This window comes from Rhinoraja longicauda, chromosome 9 (genome assembly GCF_053455715.1).
Source record: "Rhinoraja longicauda isolate Sanriku21f chromosome 9, sRhiLon1.1, whole genome shotgun sequence".
Taxonomy (NCBI): domain Eukaryota; kingdom Metazoa; phylum Chordata; class Chondrichthyes; order Rajiformes; family Arhynchobatidae; genus Rhinoraja; species Rhinoraja longicauda.
The window spans coordinates 45342549-45358642 of NC_135961.1; the positions used below are offsets into that span (position 1 = coordinate 45342549).

At 45.6% G+C, this 16094-nt stretch overlaps 1 protein-coding gene across 1 annotated transcript in view; it reads left to right on the top strand.

Annotated features, from left to right (window-relative positions):
• The window catches only part of smyd3 (SET and MYND domain containing 3), a 675783-nt gene that overhangs the window by 549223 nt on the left and 110466 nt on the right, over positions 1-16094 (top strand). Inside the window, exon 7 of the mRNA XM_078405373.1 lies at positions 9847-9949. Coding sequence (XP_078261499.1) covers positions 9847-9949 — 103 coding nt within the window. The remainder of the gene's footprint in view (positions 1-9846; positions 9950-16094) is intronic.

Sequence of the window (16094 nt, forward strand, 5' to 3'; positions counted from 1 at the left end):
TATAATATAATATATATAATAATAATATATAATATATATATATATTATGATGATTTATGTTATATTTATTTGTCGCGTTGTTTTGTTCAATGTGCCTCTAATGCTGTCGCGAGCAAGAATTTCATTGAAGATAGACACAAAATGCTGGAATAACTCAGTGGAAACAGGTAGCATCTCGGGATAGAAGGAATGGGTAACGTTTCGGATCGAGACCGTTCTTCAGACTCTGAAGACAAGTCTGAAGAAGGGTTTCGACCCAAAACGTCACCCATTCCTTCTCTCCAGAAATGCTGCCTGTCCCACTGAGTTGCTCCAGCATTTTGTGTCTATCTCCGGTGTTAAACCAGCATCTGCAGTTCGTTCCTACACAAGAATTTCATAGTTTTGGCCCCAGTTTATGTGACCATTAAACACTCTTGACATGCTCTGGCAGAATAGTTGCGACGCTTTGACTTTTATTTTGCTCTCTTTTAAAGAAATTAATCTCTTGGATGGTGGCATGTGTAGTGTGTGGCAGCTCTATAAATGAGAACTTGCTTCTCCCCACACTACTCTTCTTTGTGTTTCTGTTCCTTTATGGCTTGAAAGCATTTTATAAATGTTTAATAAAAGATCATTGTTGTTGGAATATCCTCATCTGCCACTGACTTGCTCACTCTGACAATTCATCAGTGGCATGGACTCATTCAGTAAGGTATCAGAAGGTCATTTGTCTCTTTACCTCTGTCACAAAGAGGAGATGCTTTTGTTCCACTCCACCAACTAAAACAATGTTAGGTAGTAAAAGCAAGGATGCATTAAGCTAGATAGGATGCAGAAAAGATTCACAGGGATGTTGCTGGGACTGGAGGGCTTGAGTTATCACAAGAGACCGGATCTGCTGGGATTGTTTACTCTGGAGTGAAATAGTGTGAGGGATGCAGTGATAGAGAAATGTAAAGTAGTGAGGGGCACAGGTAAAGTGGAAGGTGGCAGTCTTTTCCAAAAGTAGGGGAGTCTGAAGGGCCTGTCCCACTTAGGCGATTTTAAGGCGACTGCCGGCGACTGTCAGAGTCGTAGCAGATCGCCGAACTTTTCTTGTACCCGACGACAATGACCACGACAATGCCAAGTCAGGTTGAGATTACAGCATCTTCGGAAACATCGCAAAATTCCCACGCTGTCAATGCTTCTCCGGTGTCCTGATTTTCGCTGAAATCACTGACAAGTCGGTAAGTACTTGAGAGTTTTGATCTATAACATCTTGTATGGGTTACTTAAAAACCAAGCTTCACTGTAACAAGGCATAAACTGGATTTACTTCCAGTTTACTAATAGCTGTATTAAAAAATTTTTTTTTTAAAGTGGTTAAGTGGATTTTTGTGCAAAGTGTGTGGACATTCTTTGAAAATGTACTGGAGATGCATATCTGGTTTCTAGGTTGCATATCTGGGTTGGGAGCCTGCTTTAAATGTAATGGCTGATGGCCATAAACATTGCGAAATTCCCACGCTTACCTGACCGTCAAACTGTCGCCTCCAATCTACCTGTCAAATGTCCTGACGGTAAATAAATTGGTTAAACACAAGCATTTTATGGTATTTTGAAATGACTTTACTTATTTTAATATAATGTGCTTCTAAATGCATCTAAGAGAACCTATCAAACCTGGGGACAGCATGCGACAGCGTCCGCAATAAGCAACGATACCTGGCGACAAGCCAGCTGTCGCCGAGAAATTTCACTCCGGATGATTTCTCAGCGACGCGCTGAGATCCACTACGATTCTTGGAAGACTCCTCACGATCATGCCTGCGACACCCGGCGAACTGTCGGCGACAGCCTAGTCACCGGTAATTGCCATAAAATCACCTAAAGTAGGACAGGCCCTTAAAACTAGAGGCCATTAGTTTGGAGAGGAAAGAAAGGAAAGGCTTAAAAGGGACCCGAGGGGCAAGGTTTTCACTCGGAGGTTAGCGGGTAAATGGTCTGAGGAAGTGCTCAGTTACAACAGTTAAAAGTTTATATGTTTATTGCAGGAAACTTTTAGAGGGATAGAGAGCAAACGCAGACAAATGGGACCAGCTCAGGAAAGCACCTTGGTCGGCATTTGAAGGTGGAAAAGGAGAGCAGGAAGATTTCAGGGGAAAGGATAGGCAGTTTAATTGGTTACTGCAGATCTTCCTTTGGTGTAGGTCAGTGGGAAAACAAATCCAAGGGGAGGCCAGCGGTGAGGTGAGTTGAGGCCTGCGGCGAGGTGAGATGAGCCCAGCGACGAGTCAGGGTCAGCGGCGAGGGGAGGCCAGCAGCAAGGTGAGGCCGGGCCAGCGGCGAGGCGAGTCGGGGCCAGCGGCGAGGCGAGACCGGGCCAGCGGCGAGGCAAGGCGGGGCCAGCGGCGAGGCGAGACCAGGCCAGCGGCGAGGCAAGGCGGGGCCAGCGGCGAAGCGAGTCGGGGCCAGCGGCGAGGCGAGACCGGGCCAGCGGCGAGGCAAGGCGGGGCCAGCAGCAAGGGAGGCCGGGCCAGCGGCGAGGCGAGTCGGGGCCAGCGGCGAGGCGAGACCGGGCCAGCGGCGAGGCGAGACCGGGCCAGCGGCGAGGCGAGACTGGACCAGTGGCGAGGCAAGGCGGGGCCAGCGGCGAGGCGAGTCGAGCCCAGCGGCGAGGCGAGGCGAGCCCAGCGGCGAGGTGAGGCGAGCCCAGCGGCGAGTCAGGGCCAGAGGCGAGGTGAGGCCAGGTCAGCGGCGAGTCGGGGCCAGCGGCGAGGCCAGGCCGGGCCAGCGACGAGGCGAGTCGGGGCCAGCGGCGAGGCGAGACCGGGCCAGCGGCGAGGCGAGACCGGGCCAGCGGCGAGGCGAGACCGGACCAGCGGCGAGGCAAGGCGGGGCCAGCGGCGAGGCGAGTCGAGCCCAGCGGCGAGGTGAGGCGAGCCCAGTGGCGAGTCAGGGCCAGCGGCGAGGTGAGGCCAGGTCAGCGGCGAGTCGGGGCCAGCGGCGAGGCCAGGCCGGGCCAGCGACGAGGCGAATCGGGGCCAGCGGCGAGGCGAGACCGGGCCAGCGGCGAGGCCAGGCCGGGCCAGCGGCGAGGTGAGACCGGGCTAGCGGCGAGGCCAGGCCGGGCCAGCGGCGAGGTGAGACCGGGCCAGCGGCGAGGCCAGGCCGGGCCAGCGACGAGGCGAGTCGGGGCCAGCGGCGAGGCCAGGCCGGGCCAGCGGCGAGGCCAGGCCGGGCCAGCGGCGAGGTGAGACCGGGCTAGCGGCGAGGTGAGACCGGGCCAGCGGCGAGGCGAGTCGGGGCCAGTTGAGCGGCGAGGCGAGGCCGGGCCAGCGATGAGGCGAGACAGGGCCAGCGGCGAGGCGAGGCCAGCGGCGAGGCCAGTGGCGTGAGGCGAGCGGCGGGACGGGGCAAGAGGCAGGGCGAGCGGCAAAGCATGTGTTTTGCGGAAAAATGTGAGGTGAAATCGGAATGGCGGAATTGAAATAAGAAAACGGAAACTTTCCGCCAAATTCGGATGGGTTGGGAGGTCTGAACATGGACTGTTTTCTCTGGAACTTCAGAGATTCTGGGGAAACTTGATGGAAGTATATAAAATTACGAGAAGCATCGATAGGGTAGACAGTCAGAACCTTTTTCCTATTGTGGAATTGTCCAACACTAGAGGGCACAGTGAAAAGATGAGAGCAGGAAAATGTAATAGAGATGTGTGGGGCAAGTTTTGTTTTTACACAGAATGTTGGGGGCCTGGAACACATTGCCAGGGGTGGTGGAGGCAAATACCACAGTGGCATTTAAGAGACTTTTAAATAGGCATATGGAAGTGCAGGGAATAGAGGGATATGGATCATGTACAGGCAGATGAGTATAGATAACTTTGCATCATGCTCAACACAGACATTGTGGGCCGAAGGGCCCGTTCCTGTGTTGTGCTGTTCTATGTTCTATGTTAACACAGTAGCATTGATACAATGGGGAATTGCAGGTAATATCTGACAGCTCTTGCAGCCGGAGTTCAGTCCTGACCTCTTGGGCTGCCTCTGTAGAGTTTGCATATTATCCCTATATTATCCCAATCCTTATATATTCCAGTATGAAAATTTGAAGCTTGACATGATCTAGGACAAGCAGCCTGCTTGAATGGCACCCAGTCTACCACATATTGATTCCCTCCACCATCATCATATAATGGTCGCAGTGTGTATCTTCTATAAAATGCAATGCAGGTATTTACCCAGGTCGCTCCAACAGAACCTTCCAAACTGCCAAACTTCCCCACCAAGATCCAGGACTGCAAGTGCATAGATACACTGCCAGCTCCACCTCCACTCCAGGTCACACACTATCCTGACTGGAAATATATCACCAGGCCTTCATTGGCACTGAAACTCGCAAAATTCCCTGCCAGTTACACCAAGTGAGTACCTTCACCAGATAGACTGCAGTGATAGTGCTGGTGTATGGGATGGTCGCTGGTTGGTATGAACTTGGTGGGCGAAGGGCCTGTTTCCGCACTGTATCTCTAAAGTCTAAAAGATTCAAGAAGGTTGCTCACCACTACCTTCTCAAGGTCACTTGTGGATTGGCCATAAATGGCAATGCCTTGATCTTGAAAATGAACATTTAAAACAAAATGGTGTTTCAAGCTATCGGACAAACAATTTCATCTTGCCCCACTAACATGTCCCTTTATATACTGGAGGAGACTGGACCACAAGCATCCTCTTCAAGCCTGTTGCTGCTGCTGGACGGCACAGAGAGCAATTGTTCAGCTCATTGTACCCATGCTAGCCCATGCTTGAGCTGCACTGAGAATCGTAGCAACTCCTCCGTTTATTTAAGTCCATGGAAATTGAGTACAATGGCCGTCCTTGCTCCAGTGGTTAGTTACTGTGTGTTTGTGAGTGTTTACATGTACGTGCATGTGTTCATATGCAAGTGTGCACGTGTGCATGCTAGCGTGCATGTGCATGTCCGTCTGCGTACATTGCTTTCCAGCTTGATCTCTCCTATTTGTCAGGACATTGATTTGGATGGACAAGATGGCATCCCAGGCCCAATGATCAGTATGCCCCTTGATTCACCATTGCATCAGTAGCTGGCTGGACCATCTCAGACTCTGAGTCTAAAGGTTCCGTGTTTAGGGTCAGGCACCAATTCCACTGTGTTCCCCCAAAGGCAGCCAGATTAAAATAGCCCAAATTGATCGGAAGGAGTCCCTATTTTTAAATGTACTAAGACGTGCATCAAATAATCTTGGATTGCGGAGAAAAGAGAGAAAGATGAGTTAAGTGATTTGTAGGTATGAGGTGTTGATATATTTGGCCACTCAGATAATGGTAAAGATCCTACCGTGCTACATTGGAGAAGAGCAGCTGAGTTTTCCCCAGTGCTGTGGCCAACGTTTACCCCGTTAGTGGAAAGTTGTGTATTTGAATATTGATATTTTGCTTCTTTGTGGACCATGCAGTGCATAACAATCTGACTGCGCTTTCACAAAAACGGTTCGCCAGCTACAAAATATTCTGGGACATTTTTGGGGTGTGTAGGATGCTATTTAAGTAGGTGTTTTTCTCTCACAAAATAAACTGCAACTAATCAACTTTCAGTCGCAGTAAGGGGGTTAAAATCGGCCAGCATTTGACAAATAAAGCTCTGTATTCTGTATTCCTTAACATCGGCCAGCATTTGCAAATCTCAGATGAGCTCTCATTTCCAGTAGGAGGGTCCAGCAGTGTGTTGTCAAGGTAATACTGTACAAGTGGACTGCAGGTGGAATGACAAGGTGATGCAGCCTTGATTTGTAAAATGCACAATGGACAAATTAAGCTTATCAGCCTCTTCCAGAATGGAGTTTGCTGCAACAGTGTGACACAGGAAAAGTACTGGTGCAAATACTTGCAGTCCAATTTGGCAAGCATGTGGCCTTGTTGTTGAATTGTTGCTGTCATTACATAAATTGGAAAATCTCTCTCTCCTCCTTGAGGCACATCACTGCACGCTGAAGTCCTTTGTTATTGAAGCTATTATGTAAAAAAGGAGAGGGAATTTGTATTTACACAGTGCTCCTAATGAATTCAGCAATGCTAAGCTTCAGTTAAATGGATTACATGGATTTTACTGTTTAGGGTTTAGATAATTAATGGCTGCTTTCAGTTTTAATTGACAGAATATAAAATGCCGTTTGTAACCTACACTCACGAGGGATGTGCCCTATATTTTGAAGTGACTTGCATACAAATGTGGTGCTGAGAAGTGAGAAGGTTATTGAAATGCAACAGGGGTTAGTCATCACCCTTGGTCATTAGTACATGCAAGCACAGCTTGAACCTTAAACACTGTGGCTTCCCCACCCCCCATCGCCCCAATCATGTGGCCATTTCAATAATATTTTTCTTCTTAATCAGATCCTTGGGGTTAAGGATGACTTAATTCCACTTCACTTGCGTGGATTGTGGAAGCGGTTTATGCTTGTGGAAGCATTTGGAATGAAATGATCCCGCATCTTCTGGATTATGCCCAGAAATTCCTGCCATTGCTGTTCCACTGTCATTCCTGCTAGGATCCTTTTCCATTCCACCTTGGCCAGCTCCTCTCTCAAGCCTTCATCGTCCCCTTTGTTCAACTGCAACACTGACATTCCTGGTTTAACGTGTAGGAAAAAAACCCTGCAGATGCTGGTTTAAATCGAAGGTAGACATAAAATGCTGGAGTAACTCAGCGGGTCAGGCAGCATCTCAGGAGAGAAGGAATGGGTGACATTTCGGATCGAGACCTTCCTGATTTAACCTTCTCCCTCTCAAATTGCAGATAGACAATAGACAATAGACAATAGACAATAGGTGCAGGAGTAGGCCATTCAGCCCTTCGAGCCAGCACCGCCATTCAATGCGATCATGGCTGATCACTCTCAATCAGTACCCCGTTCCTGCCTTCTCCCCATACCCCCTCACTCCGCTATCCTTAAGAGCTCTATCCTGCTCTCTCTTGAAAGCATCCAACGAACTGGCCTCCACTGCCTTCTGAGGCAGAGAATTCCACACCTTCACCACTCTCTGACTGAAAAAAGTTCTTCATCATCTCCGTTCTAAATGGCCTACCCCTTATTCTTAAACTGTGGCCCCTTGTTCTGGACTCCCCCAACATTGGGAACATGTTTCCTGCCTCTAATGTGTCCAATCCCCTAATTATCTTATATGTTTCAATAAGATCCCCCCTCATCCTTCTAAATTCCAGTGTATACAAGCCCAATCGCTCCAGCCTTTCAACATACGACAGTCCCGCCATTCCGTGAATTAACTTAGTGGGTTTTTTTTCTTTTTTTTCTTTTTTTTATTCTTTTTTTTTATTTTTTGTTTTTTCTTAATAACTTCATACATATGTATGCCTGGGACAGCAGACCCATTTATTTATTGTAACCCAAAAATAACAATACATGTGCAATTTTTATTTTTAACAAATCTTTCATGGCACTTTTAATCAAACAGACCAAAGCCCATGTCATCATCGGACTCTTCAGATTAAAACGAATCATATTATGGTCACTACCTCCAAGCCGTTCCTTTACCTTGAGTTCCCTTATTATATCTGGCTCATTGGACAACATTAAATCCAGAATTGCCTTCTCTCTGGTAGGCTCTAGTACAAGCTGCTCTAAGAATCTATCTCGGAGGCACTCTACAAACTCCGTTTCTTGGGGTCCAGAACCAACCTGATTTTCCCAGTCTACCTGCATATTGAAATCCCCCATAACCACAGTGGTATTACCTTTGTTACATGCCAATTTTAACTCCTGCTGCAACTTACATCCAGGCTACTGTTTGGGGGTCTGTAGATAACTCCCATTAGTGTTTTCTTACCTTTACAATTCCTCAACTCTATCCACAGTGACTCTACATCATCAGTCCCAATGTCACCCCTCGCAAGAGACTGAATTCCATCCTTCACCAACAGAACTACCACACCCCCTCTACCCACCTGCCTGTCCTTTCTATAGGATGTATAACCCTGAATGTTCCCTGTCCCGATTCTGTAATTCCCACAATGTCATACCTACCAATCTCTAACTGAGCTTCAAGCTCATCCACTTTACTTCTTATACATATATAGTACTTTTAATATTTAGTGCTTTTAATCCTTTGCTCATCTCAGCTTTCACATCGATTCCTATTACACTTGGCCATTCTCTCCTATTCCTTCGTGTCCCATAGCTTTCTGTTCCATTAATTCTGGGGTCTTTCTTAATTTTTCCTATACTCCCTTTCCCTTTAACTCCATCCTTGTCGATCCCATTTGAAATACCCCCTCCTCCCATCCCACACTATTTATGCAGTATAATGTAGATAAATGTGAGGTTATCCACTTTGGCGGCAAAAACAAGTAGGCAGATTATTATCTCAATGGTGTCAGATTAGGTAAAGGGGAAGTGCAACGAGACCTTGGTGTCCTTGTACACCAGTCACTGAAAGTAAGCGTGCAGGTATAGCAGGCTGTGAAGAAAGCTAATGGCATTTGGCCTTCATAACGAGAGGATTTGAGTATGAGTCTTATGCTTTAAGAAGTTGGAGTGCCTGGTTTAGACATACAAGATACATGTGATTGTGTTGCTGACAGAACGTTAATGGATTTCCATGAGATGCCAAATTTGAAAATAATACTCTTTACTCCCTTTGAAGTAAATACAGCTTATATGTTAAACGTCGTGGCTCTCCTCCCATGTTATACCACTTAAATAGACCACTTAAATAGGAATAGACCCACCAATAAGAACATTGCCCTTCTTCAGTGACATAAAGGGTCCCTTAGAAACCTTGACATTGTGTTTGTAATGCACCCTTTCCCATGCCTTCAGGTATTTGGACCCTCTACAAGTGTCCAAAATTGCTTCTATGCACAACAGTTCCTCAACTTAGCAAAATTATGTAAGAAATAGAAGCAGTAGTTGGCCTCATAGGTCTTAGGACCTGCTCCACCGTTCAAGAAAGTCATGGCTGATGCTATGAACCTTTCACTTTCAACTTGATCACCACATCTGCTGAATTCCCGAATACCAAATAAAGCTGTTGATCCCCACATTGAATATGATTAATCACTATCCCAGGGATAGACACTTTCAGATGGTTACAACCTAATCCATAAAGAAATTTACTCTCATCTCAGTCTCAAGTGATCCAGAGTCTCTTCATTTCCCATTCTAGACACTCCAGCCTGAGGAACCAACTCTCAGTTTCTGCCCTGCCAATCCCTCTTAGAAGCTTTAATATCTTAACAAAATGACTTCTCATTTTCCATGGCATTTTTTTCTGCAAGAGGGTGTAAACCTCTGAATTTCTCTACCCACAGGGATGTGGAGGCTTGATCATTGGCCATATGTAAAAAAACAGCAGATTATTTGGTTGCTTTTTTTCAATTTCAATTTTCACAAGTGGCTGAGTTTTGATGGATTATTCTTAACTCTGCATTGATTGGTCCTTCTGAAACCCAGGCCTAGCCTGACCAGTCTCATCCTGCATTCTGGGGTGAAAGGTCTCACTCAAGATACCTCAAGCGACTATTTGCTTTGCAATTGTTTAATTTTGACATGAACACAACAGAATGCAGGGAGTATTTAATGCAACTGAAGGTCTGCTACTGCTGTATTATTAACATGGCCCAATGAGCAACCTTGTGATTATATTTGTATTATCACATTAGATAAAAAACCCATTTGACCTGGGAGAGAAAATCATTTATGTTAAAACTTGGGTGTTTTTAGTTTTGAAGCATGACAAAGTTAGAAAAAAGTTTTTTTTGTGTTAGTTACAAAAGCTTCTTGGAATTCTGAAAGTGCACCAAAATGAACAAACTGAGCTTAATGTAGTTATTGCCTCTTTGCAGCATGTCTCTCCTGAACCACAGCTGTGACCCGAACTGTGTGATGGTCTTTGAAGGGAAACTGCTCCGGCTTCGGGCAGTTCAACAGATTCGGCAGGAAGAAGAGGTAATTAAAAAATATATAATGATGTCTATGGATAACTATGGTGAGATATCTCTGCTGTCTCCGTGCTCAGTGATGCTTACAGGTTCGGGACTGTCTCAGTTTAAAAATTCTCATCCTCTGGAATCACAGTCACATCGCACAGAAACAGGCTCTTGGGCTCCGAGTCTGTGCTGACCATCAAGCACCCATATAGATTCATCCTATTTTATTGCCCTCGCATTCCCATCAACTCCCCCCAAAATCTACCACTCTCTGACATATTAGAGGTCATTTATGGCAGCCAAGTAATCTATTAACCCAGACACGAGAGAATGCAGATGCTGAAATCCTGAGCAAAAGCAAGGAGAATCTCAGCAGGAGAGGCAGCATTTGTGGAACGCAACAGACAGACAACATGTTGGAACAGGCCTTTCTTCAAGGGTCATGACCCAAAGCATCGTCTTTCCATTTCCCACCATAGATGCTGCCTGACCTGCTGAATCTAGATGTTAAGATTTTTTTGGGGGATGGGGAGGAAACCAGGACAACCATAAGACTTCCACTCCATCACAGGGACTAGCTGCAAACTCCACACAAATAACACTGAGCTCGAGGCAGCAGCTGTACTAACTAGCTGCTCGAATACACCATGCATATATCACTGTAGAGTTGCTGCCTTACAGCGCCAGAGATCCGCGTTCAATCCCGACTACGGCTGCTTGTCTGTTTGTTCGTTCTCCCCGTGACCCGCGTGGATTTTCTCCGGGATCTCCAGTTTTCTGCCATATTCCAAAGATGTACAGGTTTGTAGGCTAATAATTGGCTTGGTATAATTGTAAATTGTCCCTTGTGCGAGCAGGATAGTGTTAGTGTGCGAGAATCGCTGGTCGGCGTGGACTCGGTGAGCCGAAGAGCCTGTATCTACGCTGCATCTCTAAACTAAACTAAACTTCCCTACCTCCATAATTCACAACACCCCAATAATGCTCCAAATTCCCTACAATTCATCTCCAATTTCCTTCACTCTATCATCTACCGATGCCCAAAACTATCAGGCTTGTCAAACAGCGTTGTATCTTATTCTGTCTAGTCTAGACCCTAATTGGCTTTGTCGTTCATGGAATGTGAGTACGATGGTGTAAGTGGTTAATTTACTAGACCTGCATTCATACGCCAGACATCCAGGTGAATCAGTTTGAATTGATTTCTGGCAGATGGAGATTATATCAATAAATCTAGAATTAAAAAAATAATCTCAGAAAATGTGGCCATGTGAAAATGTGAAGATCAGGGTATCCCTAGTGATCTTCTGGGGAAAATAATCTGCTGTCCTTAACCAATGATTCCTGACGCACGAACCACTTTTTAGTTAGGGATGGAGAATAAATGCTGACCTTGGCAGGTTTGACCATATCAAACATGAAAACAAAATATAGCATGTATTTTGAAAAATTTAAAAACCCTGGGTTGCTGCAGGAAACACTAGATTGTTGCATAGTACACAGACTGCCCACTGCTCGACCATATATCGGGTTCAGTCTAACTCTGGAGTAAGGAATCGGGGTTGTTAACCAGTATCTCCTTTAGTTTAGTTTAGAGATACAGCACGGAAACAGGCCCTTTAGCCCACCGGGTCTGCACCAACCAGCGATCCCTAGGATCGCTAGTACACTAGGAATGTAGGAAAATAACTGCAGATGCTGGTACAAATCGAAGGTATCACAAAATGCTGGAGTAACTCAACAGGTCAGGCAGCATCTCTGGAGAAGGGTCTGAAGAAGGGTCTCGACCCGAAACGTCACCCATTCCATCTCTCCAGAGATGCTGCTTGACCTGCTGAGTTACTCCAGCATTTTGTGATACCCCGTACACTAGCACTTAGGGATAATTTACCATTTTTACCGAAGCCATTTAACCTAAAACCCTATACGTCTGGAGTGTGGAAGGAAACTGGACCACCCAGGGAAAAGCCACAGGAGAACGTACAAACGCCACACAGAAAGCACCCGTAGTCAGGGTCGAACCCAGGTCGCCAGCACTGTAAGGCAGCAACTCTACTGCTGTGCTTCCGTGCCGCCCCGTTACCACCGCGTTGTTGAAAAACAAAACACTGTTGGTGCTGGAAGTCATCAGGACAGAGAATTGCTGGAAATACTCAGCAAGTCTGGCAGCATCTCTGAAAAGAGAAACAGGGGGTATGGGGAGAAGGCAGGAACGGGGTACTGATTGAGAATAATCAGCCATGATCACATTGAATGGCGGTGCTGGCTCGAAGGGCCGAATGACCTCCTCCTGCACCTATTGTCTATAAAAGTTACATTTTAGGACCCTTCATTAAACTAGAAGTCTAATGAATTGTCCTTAAGGGCCTGTCCCACGTTTATGGCGATTTTATAGGCGACTGCCGGCGACAGGTCGTGGGTCTCCTCCAGTGCCATAGTGAGGCCCACCGGAAATTGGAGGAACAGCACCTCATATTTCGCCTGGGCAGCCTGCAGCCCAGTGGTATGAACATTGACTTCTCCAACTTTAGATAGTTCCTCTGTCCCTCTCTTCCCCTCCCCCTTCCCAGTTCTCCCTCTATCTTCCTGTCTCCACCTATATCCTTCCTTTGTCCCGTCTTTCAGTGTCTTATCGCTTTTGATCACAATTAAACTCAGGAACCCATTTGAAGAGCAGGGTAGTTACCAGAACAGTTGCTAAGGTGCAATAAACAAATAGCACTAACAATTGCCAGGTGCAAGATTAAAAACTATTACCTACTCACTATATAGGAATTAATAGCCACATGAGAATTAATACCATGGTGGTTTATCGATATGTCTGTAAAACTAAGGAAGCACACAGTTTTCCCAATATGTCCCTCCACACCACTGCTGACAAAGCAACACCTTTGATGTAGCCCACCCTGCTTGCAGTTCTCTTACTTACACACAACCTATATCACACCCTCCCTTGTATTACACTTATCCTTTTTATGATTTTGGTTTTTTTTAAATTTGTACAAATGCCAAAAACAAGGTTAAGGTGAGGTTTTATGTTGCACTATTTAGGTCAAATGCTAACCCTTGTGTTTAAAAAAAAGTTTGGATGTATCTCTGCATCTGAAGTTTCAGGTCAAAGTTAATGTGCTGTACATATAATAATTCCAATTTACTTTGGGTTGTTAACGTGTGGCCGTTTGGAACTGCTATCCTGGGGTTAGGATGGATCAAAGTGTAAATGTGTTGGGAACAACATAGCCATGGGCTATGGATCACCCAGTGCTGGTGAGGATGGGTGATTGAATTTAGAGAAAGAAAGTGCCGAGGCATACAAAATGAAAATCGTTCCAGTTGTGCTATTTTATCTCAAGCATGTTCAGAGGATTTGGTGTTTTTTTCACAAAGTGTAGAGAACTGGTACAATTGTTCAATCATAAATGGACAAGAACCATCAACATAAGTATGGTTTAGATTTTCCAGTTCATTCTTTTGATGCAGTTGAGGGGTGCTTTTGGTTATTCTCCATGTGGCTATTTAAAATCACTTCAGACAACACATTAAATTTCACTTTTGTAATCAATTGCAGTTAATTGGTAATGACAATGGATAATACCTGCAGTTTTTACTAACCCGACCTTTCAGCCATGTTACCAAGTCACATCACCATCGCCTTCTATAACATGTCCACTTGCAAATGTCAATATATTGACAATGCACTATATACACATTTTGTATATAGCACTCTTAAAGCAGAATGTAAGACTGATATAAAATATTTTACCTATTCAGAGTTTTGTATGCATATAAAATAACACAAGTTAATTTTTTTAATGTAGATCTTCACAGGTGTTTATCAATCATTATCAGAAAGAAAATGAAAAATTGAAGCCCTAAGCATAGAGTCATAACCAGCAGATTCCATATAATCCACTAGCATTAGAAGAAGCCATTCACCCCAGTTGAATGTTTGCATCAGACCTCCATTTTACTGGGTGGGTAATCAATGGTCCATCCTTTGCTTTTGTAACCCTGAGCAGCAACATGTGCACATGGTCTTTGTTATCAAGTTAAAGTACTTAAACTATTCTACATTTCCTTATATAAACATCTGCTTTGATATGTTGTTTTCACACCTTACCCCTCCATATCTCTAGACTCCCTCTCCCCTGACTCTCAGTCTGAAGAAAGGTCTCGACCCGAAACGTCACCCATTTCTTCCCTCCAGCCTGTCCTGCTGAGTTACTCCAGCATTTTGTGCATATCTAAAGTGCTTGATAGTAGCCAGCCAGGCCATTGCTTCCTGCAGTCAAGGCCACATTGAAGCTGGCTGACCCGATAGTGCACTAGCTTGAGAGGCGGTGTGACAAGAAGCAGTGAAGTTGAAGGGCATACTTACATGCAGGTTGACAGTGTGTTATTGCGTATCTCGGCCGCTGCTTTTGAACTTTTACAGCCTCAGTTATGATTGCAATTGATGCTGTTATTTCTTCAGTCAACAGCTCAGGTTTTGGCTGACCTTCTGTTCACCTTTCGTTGCAACAGCAGTGAAGTGTGGAGCCTTCAATCATAAGCTAGGATTTAACAATCCTGTATCTGAAAACTGGAAGAGTAAAACATTATGGGGCCCTCGACTTGCGATAGCTAACCTGGCTCTTCCGTATGGTGCACTGTATCTGTGTAAGATGAAAAGGACTGCCATTTGTACAATGCCTTTCACAACTTCAAGACCTCCCAAAGTGCATTACTAGTAATCAAATAGCTCATTAAAGTGCTCCTCACTGTTGTAATGTCAGAAACACAGCGGCCTATTGTATACAGGAAAAGCACATAGTCAGCAATGTGATGATGACTCAGATAGTCGGTCTCCAAAAACAAAATATTACAAATGCCTGAAATCCGAAAAAAGAATGGAAAATGCTGAGGTATCAAGGTGACATTTGTGGAGAAAGATGCCGAGGTTCAGGTTCGCCAGTAGAGTGTGTCTGTGTCCATGTCCGTGGGTGTGTGTGTGTGGGTCCGTGCGCATGTGTGTCTGAGTGTGTGCGTGTGCATGCGCTGTAGGTGTGCACGCAGAGTTCATACACGACTCCATGTTGCAAAGACGTGCGGGTCGGTGGGTTAATCTGCCCCTGCAGCTTGACCCTTGCGTGGAGGTGAATGTTGGAATCTCGAGGGAGTGGTCGGAAAGGTGCTGAGAATAATACCGGATTTAGTGTTGGATTAGTGTAAATAAATGGGTGCATAATTGTCAGCACGGTGGGATGAAGGGTTTGTCCTATGCTATATGACTCCATAACTTTTCATTTTGTAGATGGTGTGTTTTCTTGAAGATGTTTATTAAGGGATTAACAATAACCATCATCAGGGGTGAAATCTTCAGTACTCCGTGGCATCTTTTAAGAACCAATGTTTAAAATAGGTAGAGTGATTATATTTAGAAAATAAATTATGTGGCTGTAATGGCACTTAGAGCATCTAGCATCTCATCTTCCACATAGCATTTGTGACAGGAATATTCCCACCAGACCCAACTAGGACAGACAATAGACAATAGACAATAGGTGCAGGAGTAGGCCATTCAGCCCTTCGAGCCAGCACCGCCATTCAATGCGATCATGGCTGATCACTCAATCAGTACCCCGTTCCTGCCTTCTCCCCATACCCCCTCACTCCGCTATCCTCAAGAGCTCTATCTAGCTCTCTCTTGAAAGCATCCAACGAACTGGCCTCCACTGCCTTCTGAGGCAGAGAATTCCACACCTTCACCACCCTCTGACTGAAAAAGTTCTTCCTCATCTCCGTTCTAAATGGCCTACCCCTTATTCTCAAACTGTGGCCCCTTGTTCTGGACTCCCCTAACATTGGGAACATGTTATCTGCCTCTAATGTGTCCAATCCCCTAATTATCTTATATGTTTCAATAAGATCCCCCCTCATCCTTCTAAATTCCAGTGCATACAAGCCCAATCGCTCCAGCCTTTCAACATACGACAGTCCCGCCATTCCGGGAATTAACCTAGTGAACCTACGCTGCACGCCCTCCATAGCAAGAATATCCTTCCTCAAATTTGGAGACCAAAACTGCACACAGTACTCCAGGTGCGGTCTCACCAGGGCCCGGTACAACTGTAGAAGGACCTCTTTGCTCCTATACTCAACTCCTCTTGTTACGAAGGCCAACA